General features: G+C 47.8%; 2 protein-coding genes across 9 annotated transcripts in view; both read left to right on the forward strand.

Moving 5' to 3' along the window:
• The first annotated feature begins 60 nt into the window (after window positions 1-60).
• Window positions 61-13,452, forward strand: wdr62 (WD repeat domain 62). 3 transcript variants are annotated; one of them, XM_079165993.1, is made up of 34 exons: window positions 61-330; window positions 958-1,049; window positions 1,159-1,221; window positions 1,699-1,756; window positions 1,839-2,006; window positions 2,100-2,237; window positions 2,330-2,512; window positions 2,989-3,149; window positions 3,250-3,421; window positions 3,552-3,683; window positions 3,868-4,034; window positions 4,740-4,831; window positions 4,922-5,047; window positions 5,305-5,375; window positions 5,546-5,667; window positions 5,749-5,824; window positions 5,978-6,089; window positions 6,179-6,242; window positions 6,325-6,435; window positions 6,521-6,615; window positions 6,768-6,820; window positions 6,902-7,186; window positions 9,141-9,205; window positions 9,270-9,382; window positions 9,457-9,570; window positions 9,659-9,770; window positions 9,848-9,926; window positions 10,755-10,818; window positions 11,047-11,154; window positions 11,369-11,636; window positions 11,738-12,000; window positions 12,103-12,177; window positions 12,304-12,416; window positions 13,043-13,452. In XM_079165993.1, the coding sequence occupies exons 1-34, from the start codon at window positions 241-243 to the stop codon at window positions 13,244-13,246; spliced, it is 4,209 nt and encodes a 1,402-aa protein (XP_079022119.1). In that variant the 5' UTR covers window positions 61-240; the 3' UTR covers window positions 13,247-13,452. The 3 variants fall into 3 exon arrangements, with proteins under 3 accessions (XP_079022119.1, XP_079022120.1, XP_079022121.1); XM_079165994.1 differs by having other exon boundaries at window positions 6,905-7,186; XM_079165995.1 differs by lacking the exon at window positions 11,047-11,154.
• A 605-nt stretch (window positions 13,453-14,057) lies between these two features.
• Window positions 14,058-18,537, forward strand: part of atg16l2 (ATG16 autophagy related 16-like 2) — a 12,331-nt gene continuing 7,851 nt past the window's right edge. Inside the window, exons 1-9 of one of the 6 annotated variants that reach the window (XM_079166039.1) lie at window positions 14,058-14,337; window positions 15,792-15,849; window positions 15,933-16,008; window positions 16,142-16,215; window positions 16,502-16,753; window positions 17,240-17,305; window positions 17,376-17,477; window positions 17,585-17,638; window positions 17,711-17,816. In XM_079166039.1, the coding sequence (XP_079022165.1) occupies window positions 14,238-14,337; window positions 15,792-15,849; window positions 15,933-16,008; window positions 16,142-16,215; window positions 16,502-16,753; window positions 17,240-17,305; window positions 17,376-17,477; window positions 17,585-17,638; window positions 17,711-17,816 (888 nt within the window). In that variant the 5' untranslated portion in view covers window positions 14,058-14,237. The remainder of the gene's footprint in view (window positions 14,338-15,791; window positions 15,850-15,932; window positions 16,009-16,141; window positions 16,216-16,501; window positions 16,754-17,239; window positions 17,306-17,375; window positions 17,478-17,584; window positions 17,639-17,710; window positions 17,817-18,537) is intronic. The other 5 variants (XM_079166040.1, XM_079166041.1, XM_079166042.1 and 2 more) reach the window with 5 other exon arrangements.

Genomic DNA, 18,537 nt, shown 5'->3' on the forward strand with positions numbered 1-18,537 from the left:
GCTCAGTTTGAACCAGAGTCCCGCCGCAGAGAGAAGTGTCAGATTTCCTTTTAGCATTAAGCTAAGCTAGTCCTCCATCATCATCATCAGCGGAGAGTTTAGATAAAGTGACCCGCTCCTGGTTCACCTCAGTGGGCCTTTAATGGACGTGTAGACGGTCATTGTCTCCGCGTGTGTCGGCTCGGTTCGTAGCCGTGTTAATCAGCGGAGTTATATTAAAGTTCGAGTGAGGCGGTGGTCATGGAGGACAGCGGCTCAGTCAACCCGAAGAAGAGGAGGCAACCAGCGGGGAGGAAGAGTCGACAGAGCGGGAGGACCTCCAGCATCCGGGTACTGTACGAGCTAACCGTTAGCATCACGGCTAACCGTTAGCATTACAGGTCTAAGGGGAGTTTTACCGAAAAGTTTTCCACAAGTTTAAAGACGAACACGTTACCAACAAGTTTAGATAATACCACATTTAATGAAGCTCGACGCGTTCTACTGTGAATGTGGTGAACTCTATATGACGTCATTACGGTTGTTCTTTGACCACCGGTGTGACGGTGACAGCTGTGACGTTACAGGGCGAGCTAACGGAAACATGTCCCGGTTCAGATGGTTCTGTTGAGATTATGTCTAAGTTTAATATTACTCTCTCTGCTGTGGTGATAAACCATAAAGTGTCTCTAACGCGACCAGGACACGTTTACGTCAGTGAGTTACCGTAAAGGAGAGACAACTAACAATGTACACAACGCTCAGCTGTTCTATTGATGACGTTCTTCTTTACTTCAATGATGATTTAACATAGAAACAAAGGTGTGTGTGTGTGTGTGTGTGTGTGTGTGTGTGTGTGTGTGTGTGTGTGTGTGTGTGTGTGTGTGTGTGTGTGTGTGCCTTTACTGTTTGAATTAAATGTGAAGTAGTTCCAGCTGATTTCATAAGACTAAGTGTTAAACAGGTGTGATGTTTCAGGTGAGTCTGGAGAAGGTTCTGGGCATCAGCACAGCCAGCAGCAGCGGTTTGACCTCTGACCCAAAATCTGGGCTCATTGCCTACCCTGCAGGGTAAGCCCCGCCTCTTTTCACTCACCTGTGTGGACAGGGCGACGGACAACATTAACATGAAACGTTGGCTGTGATTTATTTTTTATTTGAATGAACCTGTTTGTTTCAGGTGTGTCATCGTGCTGCTTCACCCGAAGAAGAACAAACAGAGTCACATCATCAACACGTCCAGGTAGGCTGTGATGGACTCACGAGGAAACACCTGAGAACAGGAGATCTTTAACATGCATTCAACATCTCAGGTTCTGCAGCTTCTTCTTGCAGTTATTTTTCAGCTAGATTAAAACAAAGAGTTTAAAATCTGTACACGAAGGGCCGTAGAGCGTCGTGAAGAAGGGCCGTAGAGCGTCGTGAAGAAGTGCCATAGGGCGTCGTGAAGAAGGGCCGCAGGGCGTCGTGAAGAAGGGCCGCAGGGCGTCGTGAAGAAGGGCCGCAGGGCGTCGTGAAGAAGGGCCGCAGGGCGTCGTGAAGAAGGGCCGCAGGGCGTCGTGAAGAAGGGCCGCAGGGCGTCGTGAAGAAGGGCCGTAGAGCGTCGTGAAGAAGTGCCATAGGGCGTCGTGAAGAAGGGCCGTAGAGCGTCGTGAAGAAGGGCCGCAGGGCGCCTCGGAGAAACTCAGCAGAATGCAGTAAAGACGTGTTTGTGTTTCAGGAAACCGTTCAGTGCTCTGGCCTTCTCCCATGATGGAAAACACCTGGTCACTGGTGAGGTAGGAGCTCAGTCACACACACCTGGAGACTGTTGTTGCCTCTAGGTGTGTGTATACCTGAGTGTTTGTGTGTGTGTTTCAGAGCGGTCACATGCCCTGTGTGCGGGTGTGGGAGGTGGATGGAGGTCAGGTGGCCGAGGTTCAGTCTCATAAATACGGAGTTTCCTGTGTGGCGTTCTCCACCAACAGCTGCTACATTGTGTCTGTGGGATACCAGCATGACATGACTGTTAGTGTGTGGGACTGGAGGGTGAGGACACACACACACAGACACACACATCAGTACCTGTTTTTGTACATCATGATGATATTGAGTCCTTCCTGTCTTTGTGCCTTTGAGCAGAAAGGTGAGATCATCGCCTCCAACAAAGTGTCCAGCAGAGTGTCCTCCGTCTCTTTCTCTCAGGACAACAGCTACTTCGTCACCGCGGGAAACCGACACGTCAAGTTCTGGTACCTGGACGCCTCCAAAGAGAGACGGGTACCCATCATCTCATCAGCCAATCACTGCTCACCTACACTCTCGTCAGCCAATCGGTCGTCTAAACTAACTGTTTTTCATCCCATATTCAGGTGAACAGCACGGTGCCTCTGATTGGTCGGTCGGGGTTGCTAGGAGACCATAAAAACAGCGTGTTCAGCGGGGTGGCGTGTGGGCGTGGCCTCGTGGCGTCCAGCACCTACTCCATCACCAGCTCAGGTCTGCTGTGTCTGTTCAACAGCAGCCGACACCTGGAGGCCTGGGTCAACCTGAAGGTCAGTGAGGAGCACAGGAAAGTACACCCGAACCACCGAACCAAATAAAGTACACCCGAACCATGTAAAGTACACCCGAACCACAAACCAAGTAAAGTACACCCGAACCACGAACCAAGTAAAGTACACCCGAACCAAGTAAAGTACACCCGAACCACAAACCAAGTAAAGTACACCCGAACCACAAACCAAGTAAAGTACACCCGAACCAAGTAAAGTACACCCGAACCACGAACCAAGTAAAGTACACCCGAACCATGTAAAGTACACCCGAACCACGAACCAAGTAAAGTACACCCGAACCAAGTAAAGTACACCCGAACCACGAACCAAGTAAAGTACACCCGAACCACGAACCAAGTAAAGTACACCCGAACCAAGTAAAGTACACCCGAACCACGAACCAAGTAAAGTACACCCGTAGCATGTGAAGTACAAGCTCATTGTTATTTAGGCTATGTTGTTGTCGTTTACAGACGACGTCGGCGAGCTGTCTGGCGGTCAGCGAGGACTTCATCTTCTGTGGTTGTGCTGACGGAGCCATCAGAGTGTTCAGTCCATCCAACCTGCAGTACATCACCACTCTGCACCGCCCTCACCGCCTGGGGGTCGACCTCACGCAGAGCGTACAGCACAGGTACAAGTACTACCAACACACTGGGTACAAGTACTACCAACACACTGGGTAGATTATTGAGAGAACACCTGGTGAATACCTGTCTCTTGTTACCTGCCAGTCTTGGCGCTCAGTACCCGGACACGATGGCCGTGACCTTTGACCCCTCCGCCCGTCACCTGACGAGTGTGTACAACGACCACAGTGTTTACGTTTGGGACGTCAACGATGTGAAGAACGCCTGGAAGCTCTACTCTGCTCTGTACCACAGCAGCTGTGTGTGGAGCGTCGAGGTATGTCTGCAAATACTACTAGATGTACTTCAGATATAATAGAAATGCTTCAAATACTACAGGAAATACTTGAATCATGATATAAACACTTCAGATTGTAGATACTAGTACATGTATACTTTGTCCTCAGGTGTATCCAGAGCTGTCCGATGTGTCTCAGGCGTGTCTTCCTCCGTCCTCTTTCCTCACCTGTTCCTCTGATAACACCATCAGACTGTGGCACACCGACCCCCCCACAGGACACGGAAACCTCTACAGCAACGTAAGACCAGCTAGAGAACTAGTATACAAGAGGAAAAGTATATGAGTGTACAAGATTAGGAGCGTACAAGAGTAGTATACGAGTGTAGAAGTATACAAGTATTTGAGCGTACTAATGAGGCTCAGGACCAAACCACAGAGCTCGTAGACGTCCTCTCATAAATAACTTCCTGTTTGTGTTTCAGGACCTGCAGAGGATTCTGTATGTGGGGGAGAACACGCAGCACCTGCAGGCCGAGGGGGAGAAGGGGGGGGAGGCCGCCGGGGCTGATGGGAAAGCTGGCGTCAGAGTCCTGAGCATCAGTCCCGATGGACAACACCTGGCAGCCGGAGACCGCTGTGGAAACCTGCGGTGAGAAACACGTAATGATGGCGGCGTGATGATGGAGGCGTGATGATGACGTAATGATGGAGGCGTGATGATGGCGTAATGATGACGGCGTGATGATGATCAATAACTGATCAGGGCTCTGTAGTTATTGATCTCTGCTGGACGACGCCTCTAGTTCTACACATAGTGTCTTTGATTTAAGCCTCACATGGACATTTGGGCTTTTTCATTGTTAAAGTTTTGGCTGTTTTTATGCAGAATGTTAAACATTTATAATTCGATCTATAATAAACTATGTAGACACAAAAAGTTTGGTCCCACGACCATTACACCATAAAACTATTTATTTTTACATTTGACGTGTTTTTGTTCATAATCCTATTGTTATATATGTATATATGTATATATGTGTATATACATACATACATACATACATACATACATACATACATACATACATACATACATACATACATACATACATACATACATACATACATACATACATACATACATACATACATACATACATACATACTAACTACATCATACACAGTAAACTGTGTGTGTGTGTGTGTGTGTGTGTGTGTGTGTGTGTGTGTGTGTGTGTGTGTGTGTGTGTGTGTGTGTGTGTGTGTGTGTGTGTGTGTGTGTGTGTGTGTGTGTGTGTGTGTGTGTGTGTGTGTGTGTGTCACAGACATTAATGAGTCGTTTCTCTGTGTTCAGTATCTTCGGTCTGGAGTTCCTGGACCAGCTGGTGAAGATCGAGGCTCACGACTCGGAGGTGTTGTGTCTGGAGTTCTCCCCCACGTCCACAGGTGAAGAGCTCAGGTCAAAGGTCACCACCAGGAGGAGGTGGAGGTTTGGGTCCACGTCGGCCTGACACCTGACCGATGTCGTTGTTTCAGGTATGAATCTGTTGGCGTCGGCGAGCAGAGATCGACTGATCCACATCTTCAACCTGGAGAAGAACTACAGTCTGCAGCAGACTCTGAACGACCACTCGGCCTCCATCACCGCCGTCAAGTTCTCTGGTGACGTAGATCCACACGCTGTGTTTATCACTCAGGAAGCTGTTACTGCAGTGAAAGTACTAATACCACCATGTAGAAATACAAGTAAAGAGTGATACATATGATATTATTACTGTGTGTTCATGTTATAAAACACGTCTGTTTAAGATACTTTAAAGTACACAAAGTTATCAGTATTTCCCAGCTGGCATTACTGTGTATCACCAGATAGAAACACGTCTCCTCTGATAATAACTCCTCATGTTACCTGTGTTCAGGTGAGAGTCCAGAGGTTCGGATGATCAGCTGTGGAGCCGACAAAAGCATCTACTTCCAGTCAGCTGAGCAGGTCTGAACCCGCTCTGTGTAAAGAGATGTACAAGAATACTAGCAGAAGTACTTAAACCATCCCATAAATACTTCCACTACTGCCTGAAATACTTTAATAACACCAGACATTGCCAGTTGTCTATGTTGTTATGGTCTGATGTCACGCATGTTTTGTCTGATGCGGTCCAGACGGTGGAGGGGACCTGGTTCTCCAGGAGTCACCACGTGGTGGAGAAGACGACTCTGTACGACATGGACCTGGACTCATCGAGGACTCACGTCTCCGTCGCCTGTCAGGACAGAAACGTCAGGTTAGAAAGAGTAGAAGAAGAGAAGGATTCATAACCATCAGTAAAGAACACTGAAGCTGACTGCCTGAGTTTGTGTTTCAGGGTTTACAGCGTGGAGACGGGGAAGCTGAAGAAGTGTGTGAAGGGCTCGAGCAGCGATGAAGGAGCTCTGCTGAAGGTGAGGACCTGCTGATGGATCATCTCTAGCAGAGTTTGTAGGACGTGTCTGTCGACATGTCATTGTGATAATCGATGCGTTGACGTGAGGAGGAAGCAGATGACGAGGACTCATTCTGCGATGTGATTGGCTGATACTTTGTGTCGTCGGCAGGTTCAGATGGATCCGTCCGGGTCGTTCTTCGCCACCAGCTGCTCCGATAAAAACATCAACATCTTTGACTACGAGTCAGGAGAGTGTGTCGCCACCCTGTTCGGACACTCCGGTGAGGAAATCCAACTGTTTGGTTTGTTTTTAAGTCTCTGCACAAAGTGTGTGGTCGTGTTCATCGATGGGTTAACTGTGTTTCCTCAGAGATCGTCACCTGCATGAGGTTCAGTCAGGACTGCAGACACCTCATCACCGTGTCTGGAGACAGGTAACGTTACCATGACCCGCTCCTCTCAACTGGACTTTGTTTTACTTCTTTAATAACGATGAACTGTGTCGTCGTTGTGTAGTTGTGTGTTTGTGTGGAGGCTGGACTCTCAGATGACCAGCACCATGAGGAAGAGGCGGGGCCTCAAACCGTCCGCCGCACCTGAAACCTGCAGAAACAAACAAAACATCAGGTGAGTGAGACGCTGAAGACCTGGGGGAGTAGAGCGGGCCGGCGTGAGTCTTCAGGTGTTCAGTCTTGTGTTCTCGTGGTCTCAGGAGGGAGACCTTCATCACTGGACCCTCCTCTCAGCTGCCTCAGGTGGAGGAAGAGGCCGAGCTCGGGACTCCAGCCAGACCGGGCTCTGCTCAGGGTGAGGATGAGGTCTGCTTTCGTTCTTCCTGACCTCCAGAGAGGCTACGACGCTCCTGGATGTGCAGACTCCTGTAACTGTAGCTTGTGCTCAAAGCTTGATGTGTTTATCAGAGAGCAGCTGCTGTTTGAATCACGACGTTGTTGTTTCAGACGCTCAGCTGCTTCAGACCAACGGGAAGCTGCCCATGTGGTTCAGAAAGCTGGTAAACACCGTTCACTGCTGAAGTTTGTTTCTGCTCAGTGTACAGACCGTCGGTGTGCAGATTGTGTGTTTGTGTGTTCAGCAGGGTGAAGGCGGAGCCTCCTCCAACGTCCAATCGGCCGCTGAGCCTCGTCAGGTGAGGAGCCGGTGGGCGGAGCAGCTGAACCCTCTCACCATCTGCTCCAACTCGTCCCCGAGTCCCACCAGGAGTCAGGAGGAGGAGGAGGAGGAGGAGGAGCCTATGGAGGAGGAGGAGGAGGAGGAGGAGGAGGAGGGAGACTTCCATCCTCAGAGTCTAGAGAGTCTGCTGGGAGGAGAGGAAGAGGAGGAAGATAATGGAGAGGAGGAGGAGGAGAAGGAGAAGGAGGTGAGCTCACTGATCATCTGATTACAAGCTGATTGATTGAATATCTAGAAAGTGTTTTTAGGGCGTTAACCCTCTGAACCTCAGGACGGTCACTATATACGGTCAATATAATCTAAAGACCTGCTGCTCTATGGAAACTATCTACACACCAGTGGTGGCCGTCAGGGCCTCAAAGCCTTCTCTGCCTAAACACAATCACAGTTAGAGCTATTTTATGATTTAATATTGTTTCTTAAATACACTACATGTATCATCATTTATATAAATATTTCCCCATTATCTTATGTCCTCATTGCACAGCTACTGTGTTCCTCAGCTGCTCTGCTTCAGTGCAGCTTGTTTTAAGTAGAGCTTTGATCCAATCAGAGTTCACCTCTGTGTCTCTAGGTAGAAGAGAGGCCCCAGGCCTGCAGACTCACCAGTGAATCCATGTGCAGGTTAAGTGAATGGGGACGATGTTGTTGATCGTCATAGTGTTCAACCAATCAGATCTTTAGTTTGACATGGTGGGCGTATTCTTTGACGTGTCAGAGCTGCTAGCTGGCCTACAGCTACGTCAGCATTACGTGCAGCTCAGTCTGCAGCAGCAGCTCTGCAGTGAGGTGCAGCGTGTGCTGTGATTGGTCAGTGGGCGAGCACGTGACTAAAAACAAAACTTAAAGTAGCAGCAGAGGCTTAGTCGGAGTAGTGAGAGTTGAAATTGAAAGATATGGAAGAAATGATGACATGTTTTGTATTTAGCTTGTTGTAGATTATTATTTTTTTACCGAGCTTTGTTTTTTAACACTCAATGTCTGAAGGAGGAGAAACAGATTAGTGAGCTGGGATTTAACCGTGAGATTAAACTCTGTCAACAAAGAAAGGAGGATGGAGTTTGTCTTCAAGTGATCAGCATCTGGTAAGTCAGCTGTGTTTGTGTTTCTCCATCTAATATCTGAATGTCCTCGAGTGTGTAGCAGAATGTGTGTTGCTGCTGTGTTGCTGGATTGATTTGTTGCTCTGTTGTCATGAATACATGTGACGGGTTCTTGTGAGTTTGTTGTTGTCATTGTGTTCATTATATAGATTTGGACTGTATGCATCGTCCGTTAATTACGAAGCATCCCGTCATGCGCAGAGTTATTGTTTGTTAAGCTAGTTTAGCCTCTCAGGAGTGCGGGGCCTCAGCTGGTTTTGGTTTCTTTTGTTCCGGGTTCAGAGGTCACAGCCCGTTGTCTCCTAGTGAGCGCAGAAAACATTATAATTCCTACAATTTAAGCTTCTGCATCTTCTAAATGCACGAGTATTATTCAAACGTATTGTTCGGTTCGTGAGCCTCGTACCGAATGGTTTAATACGAATACGTGTTCAGCTGCAGGACAGCAGTGAAGGCCCAGATATCACACACACACACACGCACACGCACACACACACACATCTATTCATCCAACATGTTTCAAGTGTTATAAATATTAAACTATTCACATGTTTCCTCCTCCTCCCCTCTCCCCTCGTCTCCTCTCCTCTCCCCTCGTCTCCTCTCCTCCTCTCTCCTCTCCTCTTCCTGTAGTTCAGTCAGAGTTCCTCTCTTGTGGTCACATGACTGTTGGTCTCAGATGAATCAATGATGACGTCATAGTTTCACTCTTTAATGTTTTTACACATCATGTTGAAGTGAACTCTTTATTTTATATGAGACATGAAGAATAACATGTTTTTATGAAATAAACACATTTGGTTGATTTTTCTGTCTGAAGCGTTCGTCACACATGATGTGTTCACGGACCGTCGGAAAGATGAAACTCTGTTGATTGTGACTTGTTTTACAGCTTCTGGCTGATAATCGGTGACGTTTAGGTGGATTCTGGGGTTCAGAGAGTGAAACTAAACGATGATGAAGGTCTTAAAGTACAACCATCATCTCCAAGCATCAACACCTGTGTGACACCTGCTTGTGTCTGTGTGTGATGTTCAGGTGCTCCAGAATCCAGGTGACCACAGCAGCTACACCCTCTACCCCACCACCACCTCCTCCACCAGGTGAGCTTCCTGTCGGCCTGCAGACGCTCTCAGTCACATGAACTTAACGCCCGTCTGTTCTCAGGGAGTTCGACGTGGAGGCTGCGAGCGACCCTCGGCGCTCCCTCGCACAGCTGAGTCCAGACTCCGCCTCCTCCGAGGGCTCGGCGGGCGGCGTGGAGCAGCAGCAGGAAGCGGGTTAGAGCGCCGGAGAACAAACCCAGAATGATTGTGTTGTTACTCGTGTTGCTGACCGTAGTTTCTCTCCTCAGACGCCGACTCCCTCAGTCAGGGCAGCTCTGTGGGCAGCTTGGTTCTGGAGGACGACGAGGACGGGAACTCTCTGAGGAACCACTTTGATACTTTGAGCTCCAGTCTGAGCGACGGTACCGAACCCTCTTCATCTTCATCATCGTCTTCATCGGTCCGCTCACACGTACGCTGATGTGTTTTTGTGACCTTTGACCTTTTCAGAGAAGTTCGACACCGACCTGAAGTCTCTGCAGCATCCAGAGGAGAAACACTACCTGAACCCTCGGCTCAGCATCTCCACCCGCTTCCTGTCCCGGTTCCAGGACCGGATCAGGTAGCGAACCCGCAACCCTCTGGGACTCTTGAGGGATCGTCATGGTGATAACAAGACTTCTTCTGCTGTGTTTTCAGGGCGTGGCCGAGCCGAGCTCCGCCCCCCGTCTCAACCCAGACCAGAATCTCAGAGGAGAGCAACGTGAGCAACACATCGGTACGAACACACCTGAAACACAGCCGAGCGTCATCAACCTGTTCATCCTAAACACGTGTTTTGCGAAGAGCGTCGTATAAATCACTTTTCCGAAACGAATATAATGAATTTCACCCACATGCTATATACCTACTTAACGACGAGATTCTAGAAAAAATACAAAAAACGTAATTTTACTCACTCAAAACACAATTGTACACAAAGTATAGTTTGTATAGTATAATATATAAACTACCAGGTTCCAGCACAATACCACGTATTATCGGTGAGCTACGCACTCTGAATGCAGATATCACAGAAACAGAGACAGCTTAGCTTAGCATGAGTCCACCCTGAATCCTCAGATTTCTTCCATGTTTCTCTCCTTCAAACCGTTCAGACGTTACAGCGTAGAACACACACAAGACCAACCACATCGTACCGTGAGCTGGTCTGTGAATCCACTTAAATCCTTTCCCTACGTGTGCTCCGGTCCCTCTTTAGTGTGAGAGTGAAGTAGTTAATCTATTCATTCATGCATAGATGGTCCTGCTTTGACTCTTCAGCCAATCATTTCAACGCTCGGTCCGTTGCGCAACTCTTTTGGAGTTTTAGTGGCTAAAAAGTCTGTCAATCACCTGACTGACCGGCCCACTGCGTTCTGAGACGTATCACATGTGCCAATCGACCAATCATAGGCATCGAAAACTACCAATACACACACATGGAGCGACGAAAACATCTGAGCGACACTAAACACGCCTCAGCAGACGGAGACTGAGTCCGTGTCATCGACCTGATGACACGTGACAGTCAGTGAATCGGTTCATGCAGGATGTTTGTTTTCAGGTGAGCTCTGAGTCGAGCAGTGATGTCGTCTCAACTGAGTCCAAAGAAAACAACAACCGTGGTGGTGAGTCATCACTTCTGTTTCCTGTGATTTAAAACTGTAAACAGGAAGTGTGCGTGTTGAAAGCGTCGCATCAGGTTCCATAGAAAGAACAGAAGGTGTGTGTGTGTGTGTGTGTGTGTGTGTGTGTGTGTGTGTGTGTGTGTGTGTGTGTGTGTGTGTGTGTGTGTGTGTGTGTGTGTGTGTGTGTGTGTGTGTGTGTGTGTGTGTGTGTGTGTGTGTGTGTGTCAGTCATTCGTCGTAGAGCTTCCTGCATGATTTCCCATCAGCCCCTTCGCCGCCCAACACGCCGCCGCCGCCACACTGTGGTGGTCGTCCAGTGCAGAGAGACACTGCGAGGTGTGTGTGTGTGTGTGTGTGTGTGTGTGTGTGTGAGAGAATGTGAACACCTGGGTGTTTTGTCGGTTTTCTGGTTTTCTTTCTGATGTAAAGCTCACGAGGTCAGAGGTCAACCTGTCTCACTAAAGGCTCTCCACCTGTTCACCTTTACCTTCTATATTCTACATTTAATCCGTTTTCACTCTCTGACCTTCTTCTCCTTCAACCTCCTCAGACGTCACCTCCAGGACTCTGGCGGCCCACAACAGCTGCGTGGTGTCGGCGGTCCAGCAGGCGGCGCCTCGGCTCGGATACCTGGGAACCACCGCCAGCTCCAGGGCCAAACTGAGCCAGGACCCCCCCACCGTAGCCCAGGAAGAGGAGGAGGAGGAGGAGGAGGAGAACCTCTCCTCCTCAGACCTCCAGCCTCCTGCCCCCCTGCTGCCTGCTGGGCTGGACCTCCACAGCACCAAACCTGGCCCCCATCAGGACCAGACCAACAGGTAACATCCTGGTCCCACTGGAAAGAGGATAAAGTCGCTATAGTTTTAAAATGATTTGTAGAATAAGTTGACTAACTTCATCTGAATGTGTCTCTCGTCAGCGTCACTCTGTCGTCTCTGGTGTTGGCCACGCCCACCAAGGTGATGTCACAGGGCGGAGTCAGGAGGTTCAGCAGCGTCGGCAGCATTGAGGAGACTCTGACGATGGATCAGAACCTCACCCTGACCCCCGCCTCCTCGGTCACCCTCACAGCCACGCCCACTGCCTGTGACATCATCACCTCTGACATCATCAGCTGCTCCGCCTCCAGGCAGGAAGAAGAGGGCTCAGGAGGACCCGAGACCGGAATCCGGACTGATCCAGGTGAGAACATTATGACTTTCATTATGATGATTGTTTTTAAATATTTAAACTATTGTCTAATAATGTTTATTAAACGAGTTTCTGATTGTCTTTCTCTGACAGCTGATTTGTTGTCCTCTGACCCGCCCACCTCCTCCTCCTCTCCTCTGTCAGAGAAGCCCCGCCCCCCTCAGACAGGTAACTTCCTGTCGAAACATTCATAGACTCAGACATCTCCACATTGTTCTAGGTCGTCGTTCCTGCTCCCCAGAGGATGTACCCTGTACATGCGTTCAGCATCATCGTTTGTTTCTCTTGTTGCAGGTCCAGGTGGTGATGAAGACGAAGACGAAGAGTCGGTCAGTCTTCAGCAGTGTCAGCAGGTCGCCAACGAGCTGAGACAGACGGCGAGACGAGCCGTCCACCTGTACCGACAGGTGAACCTCCCGCGTGTCGTTTCAGTCTGTAGCGCTGCTAAGCCCCGCCCCTGCTTTGTTACCGTGGAGACCACACTGTCAGTAACTGACATGACTGAATTATCTCATTTTATGTAAAAAGCGTGAAAAGTGAACAAACGCGTCAGTACCTTCAGTAGCTAGTTTAGCATAGACGTGCTAACCTGCTACTTAATGCTGAGCTAACATTCTCTGCTACGCTAATGCTAGCTCCACTAAACCAGGAACTAAAGATGCTGCGCTGCGATTGGTCAGTCTGTGTTCGAGGGGCGGGGCTTACAGAACGGTCACTTTAGACTCAAGAGTTTGAAAAGTGATTTCAAGAAAAAAGTCCAAAAATTTGAGGAAAATATTGAGTAACATTTAGAGAAAGTTTAAATAGTTTGAGAGAATAAACTTTAATAATTCTCTCTAGTCACAGCTAAAATATATAGTAATAACTAGTTCTATTAATGTAACATAAAATGTTATTATAATATTATTAAAAGTCAAATGTAAAGCTGCTGAGTACTCATGAACAGGATCAAGGATTCTTAATAATTTCTTCTCCTCTGCCTTTTTAAAATAAATAATAAATGTATAATAAATGTATAATAAATGTCCTCCAGCTCGGCGGGTCCGATCGGTGTCTCCAGATGTCGTCCGTCCTTCAGGGTGCGTTTGATGTCGTTCACTCTGAGCTGCAGGCGGTGCTGCTGCGGGGGGGCGGAGTCTCCTCCGCTCGGCTGGAGGACGACGGGACGACGTCTCTGCTGGAGAAATACTCTGAGCTGCTGGTCCAGATGACCCAGGTCAAGCTGAACCGGGTCTGATCCTGTACTAGACCGGGTCTGATCCTGCACTGGACCGGGTCTGATCCCGTACTGGACCGGGTCTGATCCCTTAACGGTCGGCTGAGTGACTCAGCTGGTTTTTATCAGTATTCTTAAAGCACCTTACGTTTGGTTTTTAACTTGTTTTAAATCACGATCACTGTTTGTACATAAACTGTTTTATATGTTTCTTAATAAATGTTCAATTTGTCTCAAAGTTTATTGTTTTATTTCAGCTTTAGAGAAGACGTGGAAGTCGTGAATTCAGAAGAAATCAACTTTCTGATTTGATTTTTTTCTCATAATAATACTCTATTTTATTTACCTACATTGACCCTAAAACACCACCGTAGTTTTGACTAACTACAAGTATTTATATTTAAATTGTAAAGCAAAATGTCTTCATAAAATCACCAAACGATGTTATGACACAAAACATTTAGTTTGTTTAATAACAGGAATATTTCTCATAGAAATGGAAAAACTTGTTTGTTTAATTTTATGTATTAAACAAGAACATATTTAATAACTAAATAAATTATTGAAATGAGAAACTAAAAATAACAGAAGATCAACAAGTGTTCTGCAGTAACATATATAAATATATATTTATATGTTTAAATATATATATCTATTTTAAATATATTTATATATACTTTAAATATACTGTATATATTTATTTATATAAACAAACAGGTGAGACTTCAGGGGGCGTGTCCTATTTTTTCTTTCTCGAGTCAAACCCGGAAGTGGGTTGTGATTGGCTGAGAGACCCGGCAGCTGGCAGCCTTAGCCCCGCCCCGCCAAAGTGACGAATCTCAAAGGAAAAACAACAACACAAACAAACACCAGAGAAGAAGAATAAAAAGAAGAAAACGTAAAAAGGAGTGACCAACATGGCGGCGGTGAGAAGAACCGGAGGCTCACCACGGAGCCGCCTGTAGCTCCAGGCCGCTCTGGGAGCGTCTGTCTGCGGCATGCTGCGGGCCTCATGGCCGCTGTGACGGAGACCTGGAGGAGACACATCGTCGGTCAGCTGAAGCACCGAGACCTGAACCAGCACCACCGGTTCCAGGACCTGATCCGCTTCTGTACGACGGTCCAGTATTCTTTTTTTAAAATAATGAGAGGAGGTCCGGGTGTAGAAACCGAGCCGGATATAACCCGGATGTGTCGGATAACCCGGGTCAGAACTCGAGTCTGGTTGATTCCACAAAAGGTCACAAACGTGAAGTTCAACCAAAGAACTCAACGCTGCGCATTAAAACGCGTATTCTATGTATTCTATGTATATATATGTATTATAGATATATGTAATATAGATATATGTATTATAGATATATGTATTATAGATATATGTATTATAGATATATGTATTATAGATATAGGTATAGATATATGTATTATAGATCTGTATTATAGATATATGTATTATAGATCTGTATTATAGATATATGTATTATAGATCTGTATTATAGATATATGTATTATAGATATATGTATTATAGATCTGTATTATAGATATAGGTATTATAGATATATGTATTATAGATATAGGTATTATAGATATATGTATTATAGATCTGTATTATAGATATATGTATTATAGATATAGGTATAGATATATGTATTATAGATCTGTATTATAGATATAGGTATTCTAGATATATGTATTCTCTGCTCCTCTATCACTGTCTGCTGGGTTCATGGGACAGGAAGTAGTCACACAACTGAACCCACGTTGTTCCCCTTCCTCTGCACAGTGACTCAGTATCAGTGTGCTTCATCTTCATCATCAGACTGTTAGCTGGAGGCGATGAACACGAGGATGAAGACCAAGTTCATCATGTTTTAGTGAAACCTTTGATCTTAAACTCGTCATATTGGGAATGAAGAGAAACCACGCCAACGTTTCTGTTGTTGTCCTTTACATGGAGACCTCCAGGTAGGGTCCTACAGGGGAGCCCTGATCCAGGAGAGACCCAGAGCCCTGATCCAGGAGAGACCCAGAGCCCTGATCCAGGAGAGACACAGAGCCCTGATCCAGGAGAGACACAGAGCCCTGATCCAATAGAGACCCAGAGCCCTGATCCAGGAGAGACCCAGAGTCCTGATCCAGGAGAGACACAGAGCCCTGATCCAGGAGAGACACAGAGCCCTGATCCAATAGAGACCCAGAGCCCTGATCCAGTAGAGACCCAGAGCCCTGATCCAATAGAGACCCAGAGCCCTGATCCAATAGAGACCCAGAGCCCTGATCCAGGAGAGACCCAGAGCCCTGATCCAATAGAGACCCAGAGTCCTGATCCAGGAGAGACACAGAGCCCTGATCCAGGAGAGACCCAGAGCCCTGATCCAATAGAGACCCAGAGCCCTGATCCAGTAGAGACCCAGAGCCCTGATCCAATAGAGACCCAGAGCCCTGATCCAGTAGAGACCCAGAGCCCTGATCCAGTAGAGACCCAGAGCCCTGATCCAATAGAGACCCAGAGCCCTGATCCAGGAGAGACCAGGACCCACTGATTCTGGTCTCTTGTGTTTTCAGACACTCGTCTTCTGGAGAAAACCAGTCTGACCAAAGGAATCCTGAGCTGCTCCGTGAGGTAGATCACCTGGAGACACCTGACCTCAGAAGATGGTGATGAAGATGATGATGATGAAGGGTGTGTTTGTTTTGTTCCTCCAGACGTCCGTCCTCTGACAGAAGCTCTGTTTCCTCTCTGCTTCACCAGAACAACGATCTGAAGAAAACTACAGGAGAGGTCTCTGTTACACACACACACACACACACACACACACACACACACACACACACACATGGTGTCAGCGTATAAAGCAGCATTAAAGTTCTGATGAGAATAATATGAACTCTTCTTCTGTGGTGTCTGTTCTCAGCTGGCCTATCAGGTGCTGGAGCTGCAGCAGCAGATTAAAATCAAAGAATGTGTTCTGGAGGAGCAACGTGCCAGGTGAGTCACACCCGGACCTGTTAGACCACCTGTGAGGTCACCTGTGGATCCTCTCGGCTCATTGGTCGGATCTGGTCAGCTGTTCCTCCTCATCAGCAACATCTTTCTTCAAGGATCACGATCTGTTTTAGGATCTTTTTCCTCGTAATATTCAAACCTCTTGTAGTCTCCAAACTTTTCTCTTTTTACCAAATATTTCCATGTTTAGTTGAAACATATCCTCTGATATTTGGAACGTTCCGACCTGTTCTGAAACATTCCGTGTTGATCTGCTCCGTGTGGTCAGACGGGTGGAGGACGGGTCCCGGCTGGAGGGTGCGCTTGGTGCTCGGCGGGTGCTGCAGCGGCGGGTGGAGACGGTTCAGGAGGAGAACGGGGCGTTGAAGAGGAAGTACGACGAGCTGCTGGAGCTTCAGAGACGAGAGGAGACGAAGCTCAGAGAGGAGACGGTGAGAGGAGAACACCTGCTGGAGGACCTGATCCACCTGAAGACACAGGCCGCCGCCCACATGAACAGCCGCAACCAACGCAGGTCCAGGTACCTGAACCTGAACGCACCTCAACCACCGAACACACCTGAACACACACACACCTCACACACACACACCTCACACACACACACCTCACACACACACACACCTCACACACACACCACACACACACCTCACACACACCTCACACACACACACCTCACACACACACACACACACCTCAACCACCGAACACACCTCACACACCTGAACACACACCTCACACACACACACACCTCACACACACACACTTCACACACACCTCACACACACTTCACACACACCTCACACACACCTCACACACACCTCACACACACACACCTCACACACACACCTCACACACACACCTCACACACACCTCACACACACACCTCACACACACCTCACAAACACACACACACACACCTCACACACACCTCACACACACACACCTCACACACACCTCACACACACACACCTCACACACACCTCTCCTGTGTGTTTGTTTTCATCAGAGCACGAGAAGCGAACCTGCTGAAGGAGTTGCAGACTGCTGCGAGGTCAAAGGTCACCGTGGACAGGTAAGATCCACCTGGTGATGATGAAGATGGTGATGATGAAGATGATGATGGTGAGGATTTTGTGTTTCAGTTGCTCCAGCGCTCCGACCTCCAGATCCGCGTCTCCAAAGTCTGACCCCCAGCAGGCCTGGACTGACGGAGGCCCCGTCAGACGGTTCAGGTTCAGGTTCAGGTTCAGGTTCAGGTTCAGACCTGCGTTGATCTCTGCTGTTAGAACACAGACTCATGTTTTATTCTGATCTCCTCGTGGTCCAGTGACTCGGCTCCTTTGTGTCTCAGGTCTTTGTCGGCCTCGTCCCCGAGGATCCTGTCCTCCTTCAGAGACCTGTTTGAGTGAGTCCTCCTCTCACGTTGATCCTCTGTTTCCATTGAACCAAAGTGAGTCATGTGACTGTGTGATGTCAGCAGGAAGAGGCGGGGCCACTCGGTCTGCAGTCTGGAGGAGGATCTGGTGTTTCCTGTCCGGTTCAGTTCATCAGCCCGAGTCCCCGTTAGAGCGCTGCAAGTACTGGTAATGCTCTCAGTACACACTCAGTACACACACAGTACACACGCAGTACACACTCAGTACACACGCAGTACACACGCAGTACACACGCAGTACACACGCAGTACACACGCAGTACACACTCAGTACACACGCAGTACACACGCAGTACACACACAGTACACACTCAGTACACACGCAGTACACACGCAGTACACACACAGTACACACACAGTACACACTCAGTACACACACAGTACACACACAGTACACACTCAGTACACACGCAGTACACACGCAGTACACACGCAGTACACACTCAGTACACACGCAGTACACACGCAGTACACACTCAGTACACACGCAGTACACACGCAGTACACACGCAGTACACACACAGTACACACTCAGTACACACGCAGTACACACGCAGTACACACACAGTACACACACAGTACACACTCAGTACACACACAGTACACACACAGTACACACTCAGTACACACACAGTACACACGCAGTACACACTCAGTACACACACAGTACACACTCAGTACACACTCAGTACACACACAGTACACACACAGTACACACTCAGTACACACTGTTTAAATCATAAAAAAGTTTCTTTATTCTTTGTCTCTTCATGATTTCAGACCAAAATACATAAAGAACATATTTTATATTGTTTACTGGTCCTGAACTGTGATATGTATATTAATACATAACGTGAGTACATGAAGTC

This window comes from Pholis gunnellus (genome assembly GCF_910591455.1).
Source record: "Pholis gunnellus genome assembly, chromosome: 9".
Lineage (NCBI taxonomy): Eukaryota > Metazoa > Chordata > Actinopteri > Perciformes > Pholidae > Pholis > Pholis gunnellus.

Excerpts from the sequence above, each read along its gene's own strand:
- wdr62 (XM_079165993.1), top strand. The coding sequence starts at position 241 with ATGGAGGACAGCGGCTCAGTCAACCCGAAGAAGAGGAGGCAACCAGCG. Across the intron at positions 6,821-6,901 it reads CCATGTGGTTCAGAAAGCTG|CAGGGTGAAGGCGGAGCCTC; the intron begins GTAAACACCGTT and ends TTGTGTGTTCAG. Across the intron at positions 9,927-10,754 it reads GCAACGTGAGCAACACATCG|GTGAGCTCTGAGTCGAGCAG; the intron begins GTACGAACACAC and ends GTTTGTTTTCAG.